This window comes from Labrus mixtus, chromosome 20, assembly GCF_963584025.1.
Source record: "Labrus mixtus chromosome 20, fLabMix1.1, whole genome shotgun sequence".
In the NCBI taxonomy this organism is placed as follows: domain Eukaryota; kingdom Metazoa; phylum Chordata; class Actinopteri; order Labriformes; family Labridae; genus Labrus; species Labrus mixtus.
In genome coordinates, this window is record NC_083631.1 from 15,477,278 (window position 1) to 15,500,217 (window position 22,940).

The window sequence follows — 22,940 nt, forward strand, 5'->3', positions numbered from 1 at the left end:
TTACCTGCTTTTTGCAACATAACAATGAGTAAGGTCTTTTTACCTGCTTTTTGTAAAGTGTCTCGAGATAACACTTGTTATGAGTTGACGCTATACAAATAAAAATTGATTGATTGATTGATTAGGAGGAAGGACATGATGCGGAAATGGCGGACAAAGGGACAGACTCCAAAAAAACAATGTCTCAGCCTGTGCATGAAACATTATGTTATAAAACTGCAGTCCACAAGTCAAAATGATAACTTCCACTCTTTATACACACAGCCTAAAGTTAGCATGCTACCACTGGTAGGGATTGCTTTATATCTTGCATTGTGTTTCTTTTATGTTATGTCCTGCTTAAAGCAGTTTGACCTTAGTGCATCACACATGAAGTTTCCTTGCTCAGACTTGACACAACAGAACACCATCATTGCAAAATAACATTTTAATTTAATCGTTTCACGTTAAAAACACACACTGTATGCTGCATCACAAAATGAGAAAACGCTGCTCTGCCGAAACAATTGAAGCCAAAGTAGAGAGAGCAAACAGCCAGTGTCATCGCCACCGAGAGAAAAAAGACCGGTTCGTCTCACCTCTCCCGCAGGTCAGCTGAGGATCGTGTCGGTCTGAAGCCACAACATGAGATAGTACACAGAAGACAGCAGGTCAAGCTACACATGGGAAATCATAATTCAGACACTCTTACAAAGCACTTGAACTCATTCCTACCTGTGAGGTACGTTACCATGATGACAGAGACCATCCTGGGACGATCATGGACGAGAATCAGAAAACCTAGATGCACTAAATCTTCCACTCGGTCTCATACAAGCTTTTGGTGTTAAGCCATATATATATATGTGATATATATGTACCTGCTGTTTCAGAGGACACTGACATTTCATCTTAACCTGTATTGGAGAGGATTCCTGGTGCTCACACTGTTGCAAAGTGTGTTCATTTTTTTTAAGCATGACATTCAACTAACCCCGAAGTGCTAATGCTTGTTATATAACTTTCTCACCTACTGAGAGCTGAAGATTGAGTCACATCACAAAAAAATGTGACAAATACAGTATGTAGTCACTTTTGGCCCTGGAGTGCTTGTTTTACTGCAGTTCCTTTAAATAGGCTCTGCCTCAGGCATGTCTGCGTGGTACCCGTTTTTATGAGGAAAAAAACACAGATATTTACATCATAACACAGCAGACCCTGTCACCTTAGAAGAACAGCCAGCCTTAGCCTTTTGTCGGTGCTTTTGTTATCAACTTTAAATGATGGGGATGGTGTAAATTGTCAAGACTGCGTCGATTGTTTTCTAGCCGGCAGAATGATTCCATCCTTGATGAAGTGGCTGTCTGAAATATCACCGTGAGATTATCTTAATGAAGCAATGGTTACACAACACCAGGGGCATATTCATTTGCTGCAGCGTTTTGTACACGGCTTACTGTCTGGCAGGCAAACAAATTGAGATTCTACCTCACCTAGCTGGATGCTGTGTTGAGGTGCATCATCCAAAATCCAGTCTTTTATTTACAGTAAGAGTATGACATCCCTTTAAAGATGTCTCTGGAGAACAGCTTGGCAAATCCATGAGACACGGAGCTAACATGCCTTTTAAGAAACTGATTTAGCTGAAACTGACGGGTGAAAAAATATGCAAAAAGAGGGCTGCAAAAGGTTCAGATTTGGCTGGGTTTTCAGTAAACAAAGTAAAATCCCCAGGGTTCTTTTGTTCTCAGTAATGCTCACACATCACCAATCTCTTGCCCTTCATGATATGTAACTAAGAAATGATGAATCTCCCATTAGAGGAGGTTTCAAAGGACTTGACATCCTGAACTATGATTTTAAACAACCATATGTTCAATCTGTACATTCGAAGTTCCATATTTCACCTTGGCCCGTGTCACAGGCCTGTCTTGCAGATATGGCACACATGTACAGTAAAGCAACACTGTAGTCCAGCGTATGCATCAGCAAAGAGAGCAAGATAGATTGTTGCATGCAGTTTGGACAGTTCAGAAGCGAGTTTGTACAGTTCATTTGGCAGTGACCGTAATAAGAATGTGTTTGTTACATAGATATTCTGCACAGGGACGAGCCCCATCCAGTCTCTGAGTTTTTTTTCTTTGTGCAGGGCAAACCTCACTGCAGTTCTGGCACAGTGGAGGCCACCCTCCCACAACAGTCCGGTGCAGGGTGACGGAGAGGGCCGATAAGTCCGGCCGACAGCTCCTTAATCCCCATTAGTGCCTCGAACAGGGCGGTGTGACAGAGCGCAACACTGTCCTTAGACCAGCCTCTGTTCTTGTCCTTGTCTTCTTCCTTCCTCTGTTTAAGGTCCTGCAGGGTGCCTTGACAGAGGACGTAGCGCCACCCAGTGGAGGACGCCTCTGGACGTTGGTGGCTCTGACAGGAACAGAGGAGGGCCTCAGCAGGCAATCTCCTCCAGGGTGCCCAGTGTTGTCTGCAGGGGGACTGTCACAGTGTGGCTGATGGTCTCCGAGTGGTTTGCCACCGGGTCACAGGAACTCTGGAAAAAAAGATTGAACGACTCTTAGCCCACCAAAAAGTTATTTGCATCCATGTGGGAAAAAGGTTTCTAGTGTCGATCTGTAGAGTCGAATACAGCACTTCTTTGGCTCGAGAGCTAACCATTAGCACGCTAACGTCCAATAACTGGTTCTACGCCAAGATGTTGTTGTATAGAACTGGATGGTACTCCTACTGTAATATGGAACATTTACTTTTATTATTTAGGACACTCTGTTTTAATGTTACCCAACAAGTCAGTGCTAAGTAGTGTTAGGATTTCCCCTCAGTCAACAAATCAAGTTTGCATATTAAGAAGATGTAAAAGTGAAAATAATAACCTGACACTTCTCAACCTGACTACTCAGTCATGCTAACAGTGTCCGCCTTCTCCTTCCACTGTATATTCTGTGATTCTGAGATCTGATGCTCATGCATGTGCTTGTTAAGGAGGGATTAGCTTCTCCCCGCAGAGTTCCTATACTCGCTCCTCGGATTCTTGAGGGCACCCTCGAAGAGCAGAGCTTTTTCCTGCCAAATTGGCATTCGGCTGTCAATCTGAGCACAGTCTGAGATTTGTTTGGTGCCTTTTCTCTAAACAGGGGAAGAGATAGTCCAGCGCTTACCACGTCCTCTCCATGACTCTCGTCCTCGTCCTCTCTGCTCAGCAAATCCAGTAGTCTGTCTTTCACCACCTGCAGGTTTGAGGGAAAAAAACAGGAGACTTGATTCAGACATCATTCAGACTGTAATAAAAGGTCTCTATGAGCTCTTCATGTAATTACCAGCTGTACAGGGACATTCTGCTTCAGAGTGTAATTAGGTGGAAAATGTGGCAACAAACTTAACCATCACAATTATTTCAGCGTGAATCCTGTTTGAAGAGGCTTTAGAAGTGCTTATGTCAGGGACGTTAGGGGTTCTTATCCCCATTACTCCATTAAAGCCATTGAAAGGGAAACAAAAATACTTTTTCTGTGTATTTCCAAAAACCCTTGGGGAGGTGAAGACTATTATGTGCTTGTCAGAACCCTGTGCAGCTGAAAGCAGCGTGAGGCGCTCTAAAGGACGGCACACAGCAGAGCAAAAGGTAATGGAAAAGTACCATCCAACAGTCTTTCATCTGAGTCAGCTCTGAAGTAAATCTCGCTCTTATCTGCTTTGTTTTTTGTATCAGTGACATTGTTTCTGCTGTCAGCTCTCATGGCCAAAGCTCTAGCTCTTCACTGGAACATGAAAACAACGGCTTTTTGAAGCGGATTTCACAGACTGAAGACAGTGAGAGCCCTTTAGAGGGGCGATGTGTGGGTGTAATTAGATATCATAACGGAAGTAAAAGTATGAAAACAGCAAACGGACACCGACCTCATAAGCATAGTCAAACAGCTCCAGGATGGTGAGGATGCTGGCTCCAATGAACAGACCCATCTGACCACCAATATCACCTGAACAGGCCACACAAATAGAAGTGGATAAGACAGGAAATTAGTTTAGTTGAATTGAACATTATGTCAAGGTAGAGGAAAACACACGATTCTGATTGGCTCCCAGGAGTCAGTTAAAGTTGTTTAACAGCACTTTAGACACATTATAGAGATAAACTGTCTATCTCGTGTTCTAAACCACAGTGTTTGAAATAGTGACCTGCAGTTGAGCCTTAAGTAGCCCTAGTGCAAAACAATAAGATAAGATGTGCAATCCAATTGGTATTCCAGAATTTGAGAGCAGAAAAAGAGCAAAGGTGTTGATGGTGATTTGTAACCACCAGCTTGCTAACACCACAACTTCACTATACTCTTCCGTGATGGCGTTCAAAATCAACACCTGATTCCATTCTTTGTCCCAAAGCTACACAAAGCAAAAGATCCTAGTATTTTTTTATTTGTGTTGTTTGCAGCCATAAAAAGATTTTAAATTTCTTGTCATTTTCACCAAAAAGCTTTGGAGCGTGGCAAACACAGTGACATGTACCGGCCTGGTGCAGCTTCTCAAACGGGGACTGAGGCACCTCACCCTGCTGGTATTAATAGTTGAGTCTGGTATGTGAGCTATAAAAGTCCCAGAAGCCCGGCTGTTTTTATTTAATCGGTATACTTTTTGTTCAGAAGCGCTACATTAAATATAGATGTTATAGTGCATTAAATATAGATGCTATTGTGCAAAATGTTATAGTCAATTCAATATGAAATATTAACAGGAGTGAAACAAGCTTGGGCCCATGTCTAATTTTTTTAGAACGTGTCGAGTCTGAGTTAAGCCTCAATAATCCAACATTTTTCTTATACTGTAGATATTTCTTACTTATGCAGAGAATGTCCCGAGTAAACTGCATTTCAGATCCCATTTATTGAGTTCAGGTACATTCATTTGGAAATGTAAAGGGTCTACATTTATGTCATGCCCATAAGATTGCAAAAGATCCTTGCTTCACTGAATGAATTGGTAAATAACCCTAGAAGTGACATTAATATGTGTTGCCTAGTGTTCTCCCCATGAATCAACACACACATTTCTGAGTAGCATGGCTGTGGCTAACACTTCACAATGAGTCAAACTTACCCAGCAGTCCTGCCACCTCGTAGGCTTTCTTCTGCTCGATGGTCTCGTAGTTCAAAGCCTCAAAGAAGACATCCAGCACCAAGATGTTGTCTCTGTTGACGACAAAACAAGACATTAGTCTTAATGAATGCCACATCAGTCACAGAACACTTGGCAGGCTAAACACAATCAAACGCTGTCCATCCATTTCACACAGAGCTCAGCATCATGGGAAAAACAACCACTGTGTGGGAGGAGAGCACACTTGCTGCTGCAGAGCCAGACGGAGACTAAATCTGTTTGGAAACTCCAATTAAAAGACTTAAGGAAACAAATGTGGGGCTCTGTGGTTACTGCTGTTAAGATCCCCTCATCATCTCTGCGGTGAGTTTGCATGTTCTCTAAATGAATGTTTTCTCTGGGGGTGCTCAGCTTTCCACTGCAGCAGGTTGATTGGAGAATATAATCATGGATAAGGAGATATGCCAGTGTTTAGTGCCCAAATGCTGTAAACATCATCATCTGCTTCCACCGATTTACAAATGGTTCTTTAGTTTCTGTATAAAAGATATAAATGTAAAAATAAACAAATTCGAAAAAAGCAATATAACATAAATACATTCTGATACTTCCTCATAAAAACTGAGGATTTGTTGTGTGTTATTTATAGCTGTGAATACATGACTGACCATAATAATAAGAATAAAAACAGTTTACATTTGTCACTACAAACCTCGATGATTTAACCTACAATCATCTTAAAAAGGCAAACAAACTACAAGAACAGATGCATTTGTAGTCCCTTTGATCGTCTGCTGGAGGTCAAGCAAAGTGAAAAACATCACGACATGCAGCTGTGGCTACTTACGTGATGTACTTCTCCGACTTGTTGAACTTCTTCTGCAGGTAGCGGGCGGAGGTCTTGCTCGGGATCTTGACCATGGACAGCTCTTTGTTGTAGCGGGTCATGTTGCATGGCGTCCTGCACATGCAGTTGCTGCTCTCCACAGCCGACAGTTTAGCTTCATAATGGAGGGGAGGCGGAGGGGGCGAGGGGGTTAAATCGGGCGGAGGGGGATAAAAATGAACGAGATGTGGGAGGAGGGATTGAGGAAAATGAACGAGGGAAAATTTCAAAGTAAGACTCTTCTTTACATAGCAGCAGACATAACAAGACAACCAATGTGATGAAAATATCCCAAATTGAGATTCCAAGAATAGATTCCCAAATACTCTCACGTTTCTAAATGTAGTTATTTTTACTCTGCTGGAAATGTGATTTATATTTAACTGGAAAACAAAAGTTCTCCTGCTTGTTTGGAACCCAGACTGGGTAATAAAAAAAAAGCAATAAAAGTTGTGGACAAGAGTCATCGGCACAGAGCAAACAAACCCTGTGAGATTCTGAAGACACCTCATGAAACACCATATGAGAAAATCAGCAGGTAAAAAGTTAGCACACCGATATATATATATATATATATGTATATATATATACATATATATATATATATATATATTCTTTTTTTAAATCCTAATCTTTAAAACTCCTTTGAATATTTTTCACCTTCAGTACGGTCATGAACACAGAACAGAAAACTAATTTAATCAGACATGGACTGATCAGATTTCCTTTTTGCTCACGTCTCTCAGGGGTTCTGCAAAACGTGACCACTCATGTTATCTGAATGATAATCAAGGACGAGTTAAAAATCAAAATTTACATAATCTTAAATTGTGATCGTTCTAAACATTAGGATTCTTGGACCCTTTGTTGGAATCGCAAGCTAATTTCTGGGGCTGGCCAAAGGGTGGAGAGAATTTTTGTCAATAAAAGTACATATTTCCAAAACATATTTCTTGATTGGGGTGGTTTTACATTACAGCACATTTACCAGATATATAATTTATCTCACAAAGCTGTTGTATAAGACTGTTAGGAGGCTGTTTTAGGCTGCCAGTGTGTCGGCTGCACGCCCTTCCATTGCATTCCCTCAGGCTGCATGTTGGCTGTGTGAGACTGCTGTCAGCCCTGTCTGTCTTTAAAGGTTATACCAAAAATAACTATTATTTACTATTTCTGCCTTTCAAAATGTCTCAAGATGTCTGTGATCAACTGACATGTCAATAAAACATTCATAATAATCACTCTTCACTGAACAGACTGTTTGTCATACCGACACGGGAGGCTTTCAGAACACTTATTTACATGGAAAATGGGTGCTTAATTTATATTCAGAGGCAACAGAAAGAGTTGTTATTAATGTGGATTGTGACTTAAATAGGTTTAGTTAGTTGAGTTTTTAATTTGCTCTGTTGTTTTAAGTGCATTCATTCCAGCTGTGTATCAATGTTTTCTTGCAGCATGAAAGCTTAATGGGTTCATGGGTGTAAACTAAACAGCAGGCTTAATGCTTCTGTCACTTAGAGCTCAGTGTCAGGTTCATACGTCTTCTGAGAGCCACAGAAACAAACTCCTAACCTCAATTATACTCTACCTATAAACACAGGGACAGAACTGCACTCTTGGTACTATTTATAGTGTGTCCTAACAGCAGCATAAGTCAGAGTGATTGTCAAAGTCACAGTGGGGAGAGCATGTAAAGCCCCAAACACAAACACGCCCTGAAGCAGCCTCTGTGAAACAGCCTTTACCCTGACAGAGACAAAGTCCTGATGCAGAACTGACGGGCTCTGTACACGGCTCCGCTTTGGCAGTTTGACTCAGAGAAATAAAAAAAAAAGCAACATGCACTGGATGATTTCGTGTTAAGCTCACAGCCTTCATATAGCCTCCGAATAACAACAACTGTTTCGCAGTGACGGTAACGCTAAGCGACACTAGCATTTCAAATATAGCTCTGTCAAGAGCTTCTCAGGCACTGAGGCTGCTCGCACTCCTCACAAATCACTCTCTTAAGCCGGAGTTTGGATTTACAAAGTTTAAACAGACCTCATTATTTCTTCAGAGATAACCAACTTCCTTATTTTCACTACTGCAAACTTCTCTGTTTGGATTTAAAAGTCTTCCTCAAATTTCAAATCCTGCCCTGCTTATTCTCTGAATGAAAAGGAGAAAGTTAACCGTATTAGGCTTATTTCTCAGTGAGACAGCTCTGTGGCGGCCCTGCAGATCACAGAGCATGAGGCTGCAATCCCCCATGGTGCACTAATAGCCTTCGAGGCCACACAGTCACGTAATTGCAGGGGGAAATTCAATGTGGCTTCTCAGTGGACTCTTATTTTTATTCAAATGAGACTTTATTGGATACACGGGAGCAAGGCCTCCTGCATTCAAATGATTGATTTCCTTCTCGGAGCCTCTCACATTTGTCCATCGACCTCGGTCTTTTTTTCACTCCCACATTATATTACATTATAATCTAAAAGACCAAATTACCATAATGCACTTTCTCCTGATAACTTTTGTAGTTTTCTAAATGTTGCAGCAAAACTAGCTGATATTACCAACTGATTAAAATTCTAAATATATATTTTCTGTCATGTAGAAAACTTTAACCTCTTATTTCAGCAACTTTTGAGCAGGTTGATTAAGCAGCTCAAACGTCATATATGAATAGTTTTCTGTCTGGGTGAGTAATTATGAACCAACAACACAAGAAAGCAAGCTGTTCTCAGCCAACAGATGCAGCTGCCTTAAATTAATAAAATATTTCCAGTTAAGCCTCCAAAACTTGAATGACACAGACAAAGAGAAAGAAAAGCCAATCAAAACTTTGCCGTGAAATCTTCTCTGGCGGATACAACAAATTGGCATGGAGTTCAAAATGAGAATTCATTTGCATTCAATGATCCAAGCTGTAAGTGTGTGTGTGTGTTTGTGTGTGTTTGTGTGTGTATCTTTGCAAATGTGTGTGATTGTGAAAGCTTAATGTTGAAAAATTGAAGCCAATCACAGCAAACAAAGAAGGTGTCTGTAATTAGCACCAAAGCCTCATTCATTGTAGCGTGTGTTTTTCAGTGCTTGTTAATAACATATTGCTGAGTTACCCTGTGTGTCTTTATGCTCCTCCAGCCTGCAGTCTTGTTGCTGATTGCCTGAAAGTTTTTGTTGCCCTTGGCTACTTTTTTTATTTTTTGTGGTACCTTTTTGGCTTACCAGAAAAAAATGTGTCCTCAAGGCGAGGGCTGAGCACAGAGAGAGACTGGCGTGGGAGGATAAAAAGTTTTCTGATGTTACTGTAACTCCCACTGGACAACAGCTGAGGTAGAAAAGGTCATAGGATACTTAGCATGCCTTTGAAACAAATAATTGTTCATCTATTATTCATGTTGTTACTGTGTTTGCTCTTTTATGTATTAAAATTAATGCAAAACTCCAAAAAATCTTTTCGACTAACAGGACATTACCTAATTGTGTCAAGTATGTTGAAACTTTCATTTCTATGCAAGAAGGCCAGGGGAAGGTTTTAAGTCGTATAGGGCCAGAATGAGCTCATGTATTCAGACCATAGACTGCTCTGGTTTTATTTACCCCAGGTTTAAAGTGCTATCTTTTTAATATCTAACAATAAAAGTGAGAGGACTTTCCTTCCTAAAATTCTATACGTCATTTTTTTTTTTTGCACTTTTTTCAAACAGAAAAAGTCAGCAAACATGCTTTTTTATGTGCTATATGCATCAATGAAAGCAATGTTTGGAGCCCAATCGCACACTTCATAGTGCTGTATAAAAAAACAGGTTCAGGTGTTATTTATCTAACTAAATCCCACCCTTGGGTGCGGAAATCAGAGCAGGGAAAAAAAAAAACCTGCCTTGCTCAGGAACCTGGAATTAATCAGATTGTAGATATTAGACAGGTTTGGCCAGTTACAAACCTTTATGGCTGTGATATTAAAAAATACATTAAGAAAAAACGTTTAAAAAAAACTGATGACTGTCATATTAACACAAGCCAGAGGAAAAGAGGATTTGGGAAATTGGATTTAAAATTCAGTGCAGCAGGTTAACAGGAGTTGTACTGTATAGGGCCATGTAAAGCAAATGTTCAGGCTGCAGTATGCTTACACTAAATCCTTCACCATCATTGTGTTTATAGTCGTTACTTTGTGATTCAGAGTGACAGTGGACTTCTTATACTTAAAGACTTAAAGATTGGAACATAGTCTCCATGTTCCATCACTGAATAGAGGACAACCACTGTGCAGTCGCGGTGATCATGTTCAGTAAATTGTGTTTCACAGAAGGCCTGCAGTTTAATGACAGGTCAAGATGTGTGATACTGAAATAAAGAAGACTGCTGAGGGTCTTTCACTGTCACAGAGAAAACACAAGCTGACCATATTCCCATATCCTGCTGTGTTGTAACAGTTTTTAGGGGGAGCACTTCAATTTCAGTGTAGCTGAAGGCATAACCTCAGGAGCTAAATACATCAACCACCAAAACTCAAAAATATTTTGTTCAAGTCCAGAGGGGTAAAAAATGCCACAGTTCAGGGCTGTGTTAGTGGATGTTGTGCATGGTGTGGTGGCAGCTAAGTGAAAGGTGTGGTGGGCTCTCTTGTCACCCTTAAAGAACTGGCGTGTGATGTTTAAGGCATCTAGTTATGTTGAACCTATGATACATATTAATACGATAAATAAAAGTCATCTAATTACCAATGCTACTTTTGAAAGCTGTTGACACAGTCATACAGAGCTAACATTAGTTCATTTCAAATCATTTATTCTTTTGTCAGTGACATAGACTAAATTAAAATATGGACACCAAAACAGCTACCCAACGCTGAAACCAAAACATTTTAAAATACATATCAAATACATTTGCTTCAAACATAGCTCATGTCATTATAGGTTAGTTCATATCTTCCTGATTTGTGTTTAGTTTAAACAAAAGTCATTTGACACTATAAACGTGGGTTATAACAGCATGATCGACAGCTCGCTGTGTGCACCAGATTAGCAGAGTAGAGGAATAACTGTGAGAGAAAATGTCTTGAACATTTGACTCTCCATAACCTTGATTGTCTGCTTCAATAAACAAGAGTCTATTCTGCTGTGGACTGTGTCGGCCTAAAGAATCTTTTCACTTTTATCAGAAGGTTAAAGCAACAATATGTAGGATTTTGGTTTGGTGCGCTTTGGCCTCCCCCCCCCCCCCCCCCCCCATAGACAACGTGCATCTGTTGAGGGCAAAGACATTGTAAGCAGCCAAAGAACCATGCTGACTGACAAGGTACAAATATGACTCAGCAAGCGTCTTCAGCCTGTTGTTTGCAAACTGTTTGCATGTGGAGTATGTGTCTGTCAACTGTTACTCTTGACTTTTCTAAAACAGAGAAGATATGGAGACATTTCATCTATATTTATTTAGTTAGATTTTTGGAAGATCATCAATGTAAGTTGACCATCCCACAGATTCATCATTAATGCCGGCATATTAATGCATAATATAATAACAGCCTCTCCTCTGAGGTTAAAACATGTATTGTTAACACATTCAGATTCCAAGCTTTAAAGACCTGGCAGAAGAAGTGTTTATTGCTGGCATCTTGGCACTTCTTAAAATCTGGCCCTTTAATGAAAAATCATTAAATAGGCTGAGTGAAGGAGAATCTACAGATGCCAAAGAACTCCTGAAAGACACTCTATAATGGCAGCTTTAGGTTTGTCTGCTCTAGGCTACAATAGAAACATTGCAGTTCTCACGTTGTTAATTTCACTTTTTAAGTGACAAAAACAAATTAAGTCTTTTTTTTAGGTGAAACATTTGAATATTAATTTCTCTCGCTAACCCAGTCTTACACACTGGTCCTTTCACATGATATTTAAATACAAGAAACAGATGGGAAAAAGTTATATGACCTGCTTTGAAAGGCTTACTATTAGACATTGAAACACGTAATCCAGTAATATGATTTCGATAAAATCACAAAAAGAAGTCGTCTCATCTCACTTTCATGACATTTTCTCTCAGGTTCTGCTTTAGAGCAGTTTCATCAAAAGTCAAAACAAAGAGATCTAATTGATATCTAAAACAGCCGGACAATCCAACTTTAAATCAATGTTACAGCTTTACACCATATCATAAACAGATCTAGAATTATATAGTATGTATGTAAGTATGGATATAAAGTCTACAGAAAGTTATAAATCTGAGCATCCATCCGTTAAATTGAACCCTCACACTGCGCTCCCTGTCTGCTCTGAAGCTGTTACACACACATGATGAGTCCTTCACACATCAGGTCATATACGGAGATGAATCCTGTCCTCTTGATAAATCAAAAGGTTGAGTAATTACACATTCACTTTCCACTATACATTGAACACTCTTAAAGTGCTGCAGCCTAATGGAAGACTACTTATGTGTCTACAGAGTGTATGTGCTAAATTACTCCTTGACTTCTTCTTTAAACGAGAGCCAATGACAGAGAAGAGGATGAACTGTATGATGGTGGCAATTACCTGTTTTATTATAGTGTTTAGGATTCATTGATGACACTCTTCACTTTAGCTGTCTCAAGCTTAAAATCATCTCTGGTTTTTTAACATTAAAACTTGGAATCAACAGGAAATAATTCATCCTAACCCTTCGAGAGGCTGATAATGAAATGTAAAGCAGGAAATAAATGATGTGCATGTGTGTGTATGAGTATGCAGACTCACCAAGGGCAGGCTCAGCACAGTCTTTATACTGCTCAGGTGTGCAGTATGCGGCATCACCTAGGAGACAGACGATAAACAAAGTGTAAACAGTTTGATCAAGAAGCAATTCGTGAGGCGCAGCATCTTTTCCCTGCCAGACGCATAATCCCATGTTTTTTCTACATGCCAAACACTTAATCCAGTATTGACTTGTCATGTCAAGATGAGGCTTCACACTCAGACATCGTTTTTATGCTGACCAGTCGTGGCGCTTACCAGGCATGTGCACCATCCTGCAGTTACAATTCTCGACGATGTAGCGTGTTTCACAGTCGATCCTGCAGGCGGTTACGCTGTAGACCTGGAAAAAGCCCGACTCCAGAGCCTTGGACTCGCACTCTCCCCACGGAGGAGGCAGGTAGGTCAGCTGCAGGCGAGAGAGAAGTTGTCAGGGTTAGTTAGGAGATGTCAAACACACACAACAGGGTGTCTCCATTGTGCAAAGAAAGCAATTTTGACACTTTTAAGAGCACATAGAAAGCAGTTTAATACATTTTTTTTGTCAAGGTCATATCAGTTAAAGAGCAACTGACAATCTATTCAACGTGAGGGCATACAATTAATTTTTGACATTAACATCTTTCCAGCCCTTTCTCTCTGTAGACTGCTTAATCACAGGTATGCCCTTAAGCATACCTTTTCATGTCAACTTGACTTTGAATGGGATTTAATGTAATGAACATTATATACTGTATTGCAAAAGACTTCAGCTTGTGATTGGGACCATACATTTATCAGAAAATGTTTTACAGAGGTTAAAATGGTAAGTAGTTACTTCCCCCTCTGTTTTTATTAAATCTCTCTACACTTACAAGACATACAAGCTATAATGACAAGTTTAAAAAAATAAAAAGTATTGACTTTAAATGCCTGAAGAGGTTTTTAGGAATGATACTCAAACATTCCACTTTCACTTGCAGATGTCCTGCTATACTCGTACAAACAGAGAAAATCCCTGTATTAGTTCCAAAACGTGGACAGATCCTGACAGCAGCTCTCAAAAACGCGCTCCTTATTCCTTGAATCCCGGCCAGAACACACAAGAGCCTCCCATCAGACCAGGCAGTGCAGCAAACAGTTCAACAGATAGCCAGACTCTGTCAGAGAAATCCCACAAAGCCCGGCAACGGAAGCACAAAACCCCCCCCCAAATGGGCTCCTCCTGCTCCTGCCGCTCTGAGAATGGGACAGCAGATGAGGGACGAGAGACCCGGCTGGGCTGCGTGGAGGCCCATCTGCTCCACAACACAGGCAGCAAGTTCTGGCTGTGCTCTCGGCTTCCATCAACCACCACCCCTCTGTTCCCCTGTTCCCCTCATTGTCATCAGAAGGCTGCTTCCTCTGCCAATAGACCTTTTTTTGGGGATGAGGAAAAACACAACAACCTGCCACGTAAAAAGTGGTAATAGTTTGCTTGTTAGTACTGACAGATCTTTATGGAATATTGAATCTAGGCTTACAGGAGGTTTGATACTTTCAGTCTGCAGACATTATTGCTTTATTCAATCAAACAACCAATCAATCAATCCAACTGTATTTATATACTAGTGCTTTCACACTTGCACAAAACCTACTAAAAACATCCTGAATTTTTCGGGATGAGTTGCATGTGTGAACAAACGGCCAGATTTTTTCACCCTGTCTTCACTCGGATTCTCTCCTGCCAGAACTCGAACATATTTTCTGCATGAAGTCTGGGTGAACTCTGCAGAAAATACTCAGAAAAGATTCACTGCAGGTGAAGAGGTGGTGAAGTTTACATCCAGCAACTGCCGCAGGAAGTGCAATTTTGTTGATATTGAGATTTTGTCAAACTGCACACAGCACTGATACGTATAAAGGCAAACATTCTCATTAAAGCGTTATATTGCAGACTCTGTTGCTTCGTCTGCCACTTCATTCTTTTTACGTCATGTCTTATCTCTCTGTGGAAGAATGAAATTATAGCAATAATTAGTGTGACAGAGCCATCATATAACATTGAAGGCATTGTGTTTCAAGTGAATTAAAGTGCATATATGCAGTCTATGGTTCCAGGTGATTTCTGCACATGCCTCTATTGTCTTGATTTGTAATTAAACATGCTGCCTTGGATGCCAGCAGCAGAACAACTAATGAATACTGACATGCAGGTGCTATTAATTTAGTTATGCGTATTAAGAGACAATCCTTAACCTTTACAATCACCTTCAAACCTCAGCTAATCTTCACTTCAGGCCTAATCATTCAGCTGGGGCTCATTCCAGATCTGATTATTCCTCAGTAATCAGATAATCCAAGGTGCTCAATATCACTTTTCACTGAGTTGAGACCTTCTGACCTGATTATGTTCTATCTAATAAGAGCTGAGGCCTGTGCCCACTCTCAGTGTGCTATTAATCAATGTACCATTCCCCTGTCAGACCTGAGCTCCGCTTTAATTAGGCATTACAACTTTGTCAGCAGGGGACATTGTTGAAAAAGAGTTGGATTTGTGAACTGGATGGCTTTTTAATAAGGTCGTCGTAATGGCTGGTTGGGGGGTTGGCTAAAGAGAAACCTCATCATCAAAGTAGTGGAGAAGCACATGGGAAAATTGTTCCTCCTGTTGTGTTTTTTCGACTCGTTTTTGGAGGCAGAGAGCTAGACAGAAATGGATAGAGCCTGAGCTTGCAGCAGGAGTCAGATAATGGGATAATAGTATAAAGGAGACTCTTTTTTTTCTTTGGAAAGAATTACTCTCTCAAGCACAGGGCCATCTCGACCTTAAAGCTTCTGTCAAATGTGTCAAATGGGGAATTTTGAATTCAGGAGAGAGATTACATTTTAAATTTCCTGTCCCTGTTTAAGGACATATTGGGCCTTCACTACAGATGCCGTTTACTCTGTGCTTTAAGCTCTCTTATTTGAGTGGCTTTGATCCATGATCCACGCTATTACCCAAAATGCTTTGTTGAATCCATTTCTCCAGGCATTGGTATCCATTATAAAGATCTACAAATCACCAGTTTTTCAACATACAAAACATAAAAGGCAGCATCCCAAATCTCTGGCCTATATACCCCGTCCAATCATCATTACAGTGATTGCTTTTGGAAACATTTGAAAGTGCACTCCAGCTTTGTTCAGGAGAAAAAAGAGATAGGTGGGGTCATCTCACAGCAGGAGGGTTTTTCCCTGAAATAAAGTGTAGCGCTGCATTAATTAGCTGGTGCTAAGTTTGCTGTGTGCCCCACTGTGCGTCCTTGTGGAGAGGGGCAGTGTTTCCGCAGCAGGCAAACACAGGAAAGCCTGTCTTCACCCTGCCAGTCACAGAACTGGGCTGACGGATGTGCTGCGACAGAAACCCTGGAGGCTCATTACCCAGGAGGCCTCCCCACCTCTGGATAGATCTCCTCATCTCCTTCCTGCCTACCGCTGAGGTGACTCAGTGTGTCGCAGCACCACACCGAGCTGCGATGTAAAGAGACGAGCTTTCAAATGAAATGAAATTCATTTTGGCTGACGAAATGTTCCTACTCTTCATGCTGCACTCCATTTTTAGAAACTGTAATTTAAACTCACTCAGTAAATGTGTATCTTCCAAAGACCTTGATTCTTTTACAATTTGGAGAAGATCAGATAACAGAAGAACATGTTATCAGACTTGTTAGTACAAAGTGTCAAATGTCTTTAGACTTTGGATGCTTCTTTGAGTGTTTTTTTTTAGCTAATGTAATTATCTTAAATACAAGGATGCAAAGCTATGTGTTTCCATCATTTTTCCAAAATCTTGCTGTGTGGATCACGACAAAACCTTTTGTTTTTTTGTAAAAAGTTGATTCAAAACTTTTTGCCATATTAACTGGCCAAGACATCAGACTTCTCCAGGAATATTAAGTTCTTCTCCTCAGCTATCCTGGTCACAGTAACAAGCTTCTTGTGGAAAATTGATCATTACTCGGCATGAGGAAAATATTAGATCTACTATAACATTGTTAAATAATGCGATATCAGTTTGAACTGTAGATGAAAAAGGATACTTTTGTGAATCAGAGTACACAGAGGAAAAACTTCTGCAGATGGAAACTCAACAGGTCCAAAAGACAAACTGAAGTACCTTATATAATCTCTTTACAAACCCACTGCCCGCTACCTGCTCAGCACCAAACAGAAGATGCACAAATTTCGCAACCAGCAAAGAGCTCAGCACGTAGATGCTAATGAGACACTTTTTGAAGCAATTATGTTATCACCTTTGTCAGGGAGCAAGAAACAGGACTCAGAGTTTATGAAAATGTTACTTCATATATCTGCTGAATGAATAAACAGGTTACAAGCCCCTTACATAGAGTTAGAAGATGTTACTGTATTAGCCTTTTTTTACAGCACATTTTTGCTGCCCCCAAGTGGCTAAAAAACAGGTTATGCCCCTTTAAACGCAAACACTTCCTCATAGCAGGCAGTTGCTGAAGAGAACAAAATTGTTCATGTGCTGTAGATGCAAACGGGTATAAAAATAAAAAAGCAAAGACAGAAATCTGTTGGCTCAACTCCATCTGTTGAGTAAGACTGTACTTTTTAAAAAGCTTTACTTGGAGGCACGGAAAGAAGAGGCTGCTAGAGAAAAATAACAGAAAGTGAGAAAAAACATGGACAATGAAAGATTCAACTCCTAACCTTGGTTAAACAGACACAACTGAGAGGAGTCACAATATAAAGGCGTTCAGTTCGCAGAATAGAGACAGCCGCATAAGGCTGTTCAACCTAAATGGACAGGATGGAAAACAGAGGGTATTGCGGTACTGCGATTCACATGAATTCATTCCGATGCAAATGCATGTGAGACATGAATGCTTCACTATCGGCCTTGTGTGATGGAACAAAGCTGCAGTACGATGGAGTGGGAGTGTTCAGCAAGGTCAGAGCCAATGACAGAGGGAGACGTTTTCAAGTTTCAGACAACAATCTCAGACAGACAAAAGGAGCCAGTCTTAGGCCCAGAGGGGAACTTGGGACACACTTATAGCCACAGAACTCACACACATGCATGTAATCCCATTATGTCTATCATAGGGACTTATTTATCATGGAGGGTTGTTATCTCGGTGTGGATTAGAAGTGAGCACAAGGGAGAGAAATGATAAGAAGAAGCTATTAACTGTGTATGAGTGGAAGTCAAGAGAAGGGACACCTACCCTTTGCTCCTGCGTGGCAACAAAAGTCTGGAAGCCGGGGGCCACGCCGAAGCCCAGCTCGTGAACGAACGGGGGCTCTGCCTGGCTGTGGATCTGCACCCGCACGCCTGCCTCAAAGGCTGTATCTTCTGCAGAAAAAAAAAAGACATGAAAAGACCCAGTTAGCTACTGAAAACAAACCCAGAAAAGAGGAGAAAGGGAAAGAGATTAAATGTGATTGGCTTATTGGCAATTCGGAGACACTTCCTGGGGAATAAAGTATCAAAAAATAGCAGAACTTTCAAACAACCCTGTGAATAAATATGGGACTATTCACTCAAAGCCACTGACTGATATTCTTTGTCTATGCATTTGTCTCGACATCAAAGACAGGTGGTGAAGGTAACTCTGTGTCGACACCACAGATGAAAGCACCTTCACCGTATGAACACACACACACACACACACAAACAGACAAAGAGAGACATAACATTTATGGAGGAGGAGAGAGCCCAGCCTTAGTAGAGATCGATAAAGTTCTCTCTCCATGGCCTCACATTCAGCGCTTTCCTCCAGGACATTCAATCAAGGCTTTCACTCTCACGGCCTATCAGCCAGACACCTCGAGGTGCTCTGCAACCAAGACATCGCAGCCTTTGGGCATGGCCAGCCTCACAAATCAGCTTAGATGCCGGAGGAATAGATGAAGGGATCAAACATTCTTCTTTTTTTGGCTTGGTGTTTGAGAAAAGTGTGAAAGAAACACTGACTGTGTGAGAGAGATAGTCCTAAAGTGAAGAGCATGTGTTTTGTGTGTGTGTGTGTGTGTGTGTGTGTGTAGATATAAAAAAAACTATGACCGCTATCTCAGTGTGTGCGTGCAGGCAGGAAGTTGTGTAATCTTTGTATTCTCTCCTGTCCAGTTGGTAAATATAGTATCATGTCCTGCGTAATGAAGGTCTTGTACTCGCATGCGGCTTCATGTCTCATCCTGCCCTGTCCGGCTCTCTGACGTGTCCTCTTTAATGTGTTTGCTGTAAACAAAGTGACACACGGGGGAAGGCAACTGTAGTTAGCAGTTAATGGAGTTAACAGCTTCAAACTTTCTGGTCCGGGGGCTTTCCACATGATTTCATTCCCATTTCATATACAGACCATTCATGAGGTCAAAGGTGATTGTGTCAAGGCACTTATGGCCACAAAGTGTAATCAAGACTTAACTCAGGTAACACATCAACAGGAGTTTTTTTTTTATCTTTTAGGATAGACTAAATTAATTAACAATCACTGTAATCTAGTACACTCTGCACATGATGTCATACTTGTGTAGTGTGTGGATTTCAAAGGTACTGCCTCAAAAATAACACGCTTTTGGTGCACGTCCTGCATAGAGATTGCATAATTTGACAGTTTTTTCAGTCAACATTTTTAAACAATTTCAATAAAAAAATATCTGTTGATTTGTTTCACACATTTGACCTAAATTCAGTGTTGTTCACATGAATAGATATGAATGTGCTGTTACTTTGTGGTTGTGTTTATTGCTCTGTTGGTCATCATGTGGAAATGGGGACAATATAGAGCGAGAAGTGCCCAGTGTCCCGTAGTCACTATTTAATAGGTGTGGTAGTCACATTTCTCCCACTGTTAACTTCTTCTTTGGCCATCAAACCTCTGTTCATGTTGCCCTCATTCATGTCATGAGCACAGTCGATGTGATGAGTCATTCAGATCGTGACGCAGAGAGTCAAATTAGCAGAGAATCGCTTGAGAGGGCTGTATTTAAAAAAGAAAAATCAATGATTGGCCCCAGCCGTTTGATAAATGTAAAGTCAGGATAAAAATATTTTGCTGTATTGATATTCTGTTCCACCCCGACTATTTAAACTATCTGCATAGCCATATCAAGTCTTAACTTGCAAGATATGTCAGTGTTTTAATGCACCTAAAAAAGCAAGCACTTAGGGAGGAATCCAAATGGAGACACAGCACAAATCGGGTTTCTATTAAAGCAAAAGCTAAAGCTGTTTATTTCATTATAGACCTTTATGGTGCTTTGTGGACATGGCCATGTTAAGAAAGAAAAAGGGCCCTTTTAAACTGTTTCCACAAATCTGAAAGCCCATTTTAGTCTAAAAGGTATTCGTACAGTATGCAGCACAATGTTTTTGTCCATAATTACCAGAAAACATCTTTAACAAACTATGAAAAACTGCCTTAAAACCCAAACTTTGAATGATCATAATGCTGATTATTTTTTAGCTGTTAGTGTTAATGGAGCATGTACAGTAACAGAAATACTGATTATATATTACATTATGTCTTTAATGTTAATGGCTTTTTTTAGTTGTTGGACTACAGCTCCAATAGAAGCCAGAGTAACTATAGATTTTACAAAAAGAGCCACTGTTGTCCCAAAAACAATCAAAAACACATCAAACAGGGACACTGCTGCACCCAGTGACAAATTACTTCATTACATCAGACACTCAACAGTGTAAACAAAGAACTGCATCCCCCAGCATGCACAGTGATGTGATGACCACATGAACATGTCAACATGTTCTACTTTGCTTTAGATTGTTATGTAAAGGATTAGGCAGCCCATTGACCTAAAGTTGTGCATTGGATATCATGCCATAACAAATTGCATCGCATTAATGTTCTCTTATATACATATATATGAAGACAAGGTGCATATAGAACCCCGATGATTGTTGGACTTGAGCTCTGATATTTGCTGTGGAACCTGGGTAATATAAGAGCTGCAGACTGAACATGACATTTTCCATTATCGGCTGAATTCAAAAGCTTTTTCCTTTCATCAATACAGGTGACATTCAAGATGAACAACCCATAATGATGATCATATGAGAATCAGCCTTTAAAGAAAAATGGAGTTGGAAAATGTCACAGAATGTTATTCATACTCAGAATAACATAACACAGAGGAGGAACAAAAGGAGGCGTCTGAAGAACAAACACACACAAGGAGCTGGGATAAATAGCAAAGTTTATTACCTGGGATGCACACAATCTCACTTTTCTCCTCAAAAGCACGACTTTATCCAGGCCTCCAGTTGAGCCAGATCAATGTTATGTTACAAAAAAAGTTTTATTTTTCAAAGTAATCTTACAAAGCACCTGAAAGTCTGATGCGGGGAAAGTATTGGTGTTTCAGATGCTGTTTGGCCAAACAACAAGCAACCAGTTGAAGTATATAAAACCTTTCAGCAGTACTGCTGGACTTAAGAACCTTCCTGCAAAGGTTCCCCCAAAAAATCCCAATAGAATTCAGGATGTTCATGTCTGACTGATACCTATCTATACACAAAGACAGCGGGTTATTTCTGGTGAAACAAGAAAAAAATGTGTTGCAATTTTCTAAAAATTCAGCATTATAAGTTTCAGTAAAAGCCAATCAACAATAAAAACCAGTTCTTCTGTATTTCAAATGTTCAAATGAAAGATTAGAGCAACCAGGGCATGCTGCGGTTGTTTTTCTTCATCTTTACATATCAAAACATGATCAAGTGTATCACAGATAAAGATGTTTGCTCTATCTGAATCACAGATCGCTCCACAGATTTAAAGTTACATTACATTTCATCATCACTGACACACTCATTTGACTGCAAAAGTGACTCAACAAAGTGAGAGGGGCGGACTACATTAAGATGCTATCTGCTGCTACAATCATAAATCACACCTTGCAGCTTTGTACAATGGCAAATAAATTCAGGCGGTGTTCTGATTTCACCTCTGTCTCCTTCTGCATTTCAAGTGATTCACTCCAACTCAACATGAGAGAGAAGAGAGAAGATCAACTGAGGTGAATCAGAAAGTTAATCTCTGCCTGCATGAGTGTTAATATGAGATAAAAAAAAACAGCAACTAGCAATACTTCTCTGTTGTTGCAGGGTGTGAGTTAATGAACAGGCTTATTTTTGTAGACCTCTCCTCACTTTCATTATTGCTCTACTTCAGCACCATCTTCAATTTGTTCCAATTTTAGTCAAATTCAGGAGCATACATGTCATGATCTTTACAGACTGTTTAAAGAGACTGACCAAGCCCCCCTCTACAAGGTTGATATTTTTCATATGCACTTACACAACTGCTAACTAAAAATGAACATTTGTGATAAATATTGGATGGATAGCTTTTAACTTTGGGGCAAAGGATGAATCATACTGACTTAAGAGATATTTCTATAAATATCTGCCGTCAAGTAAAAAAAAAGAGAATCTGTCCTACACATGGTTTATGACCAAATATTGGCAAAGCTACTTTGTGGCTGTTTTATGCTATCTAGCTTAAGTTAGCATATAAAACAACTATAACTACGGCTTGAACATTTTGTACACAATAGCTGCTAAACTTTAGCATGTAAGTTTGTCACTTTACTGACCATGTTGATGTTTACATGTTAGCATGTTAACGCTAACAGTTTATGCTAATAGCCTCTACTACAATAACTATTAGCAAATTAAAATAGTACATTTATTATACAACCAATTTTTTTAAATCTTGATTTAATTATTTGTAAAATACTTTGTTCAGCCCACTTTGTTTTAAATATGCTTGAGGAATACAATTTGAGTTTTAGCTCAAAGGTCTGCTGTGCTTGCTGTAAAGCTTTTAGCGACACTGAACTCTTTTAACCGTCAACACATGACCATGTGGCCATGTCGCATGTGCTTTGTCAATCAAGATACAAAAGCTCACCTTATATTGTATTAGTCTATTACATACCTAATCGATTCGCACACAAACCAGGAATGACAAACTCTTGAGTTTGGATATGCCCGTCAGCACATGGGATTTAGGTTGTCATGGAAATGTTGTGGTGATTGGGATACACATTGTAATTCTTTAACTTTGGCATTTAAATAATCTGTCACATTTAGAGTGTCAAAGTATACATAAACCTCAACTGAATTCACAAACTGAGACCTCAACAGAGATACTGTCATACGATTCCAAGCCAGGACATTTTATTTGAACTCTTTGTTCACAATAATAATTATGGGTATGGGTATAATCATACCCATAATTCTTAGCTATACAAATTTA

The 22,940-nt window shown here is 40.0% G+C and overlaps 1 protein-coding gene across 2 annotated transcripts in view; it reads right to left on the reverse strand.

The window, feature by feature from the left end:
• Nucleotides 1-409: 409 nt before the first annotated feature.
• Nucleotides 410-22,940, reverse strand: part of asic2 (acid-sensing (proton-gated) ion channel 2) — a 308,022-nt gene continuing 285,491 nt past the window's right edge. For both annotated transcript variants that reach the window (XM_061027348.1, XM_061027347.1), the window contains 8 exons: nucleotides 17,886-18,013; nucleotides 12,946-13,096; nucleotides 12,691-12,747; nucleotides 5,930-6,083; nucleotides 5,083-5,174; nucleotides 3,889-3,968; nucleotides 3,150-3,218; nucleotides 410-2,524 (listed from right to left, as the gene is read on the reverse strand). In XM_061027348.1, the coding sequence (XP_060883331.1) occupies nucleotides 2,423-2,524; nucleotides 3,150-3,218; nucleotides 3,889-3,968; nucleotides 5,083-5,174; nucleotides 5,930-6,083; nucleotides 12,691-12,747; nucleotides 12,946-13,096; nucleotides 17,886-18,013 (833 nt within the window). In that variant the 3' untranslated portion in view covers nucleotides 410-2,422. The remainder of the gene's footprint in view (nucleotides 2,525-3,149; nucleotides 3,219-3,888; nucleotides 3,969-5,082; nucleotides 5,175-5,929; nucleotides 6,084-12,690; nucleotides 12,748-12,945; nucleotides 13,097-17,885; nucleotides 18,014-22,940) is intronic.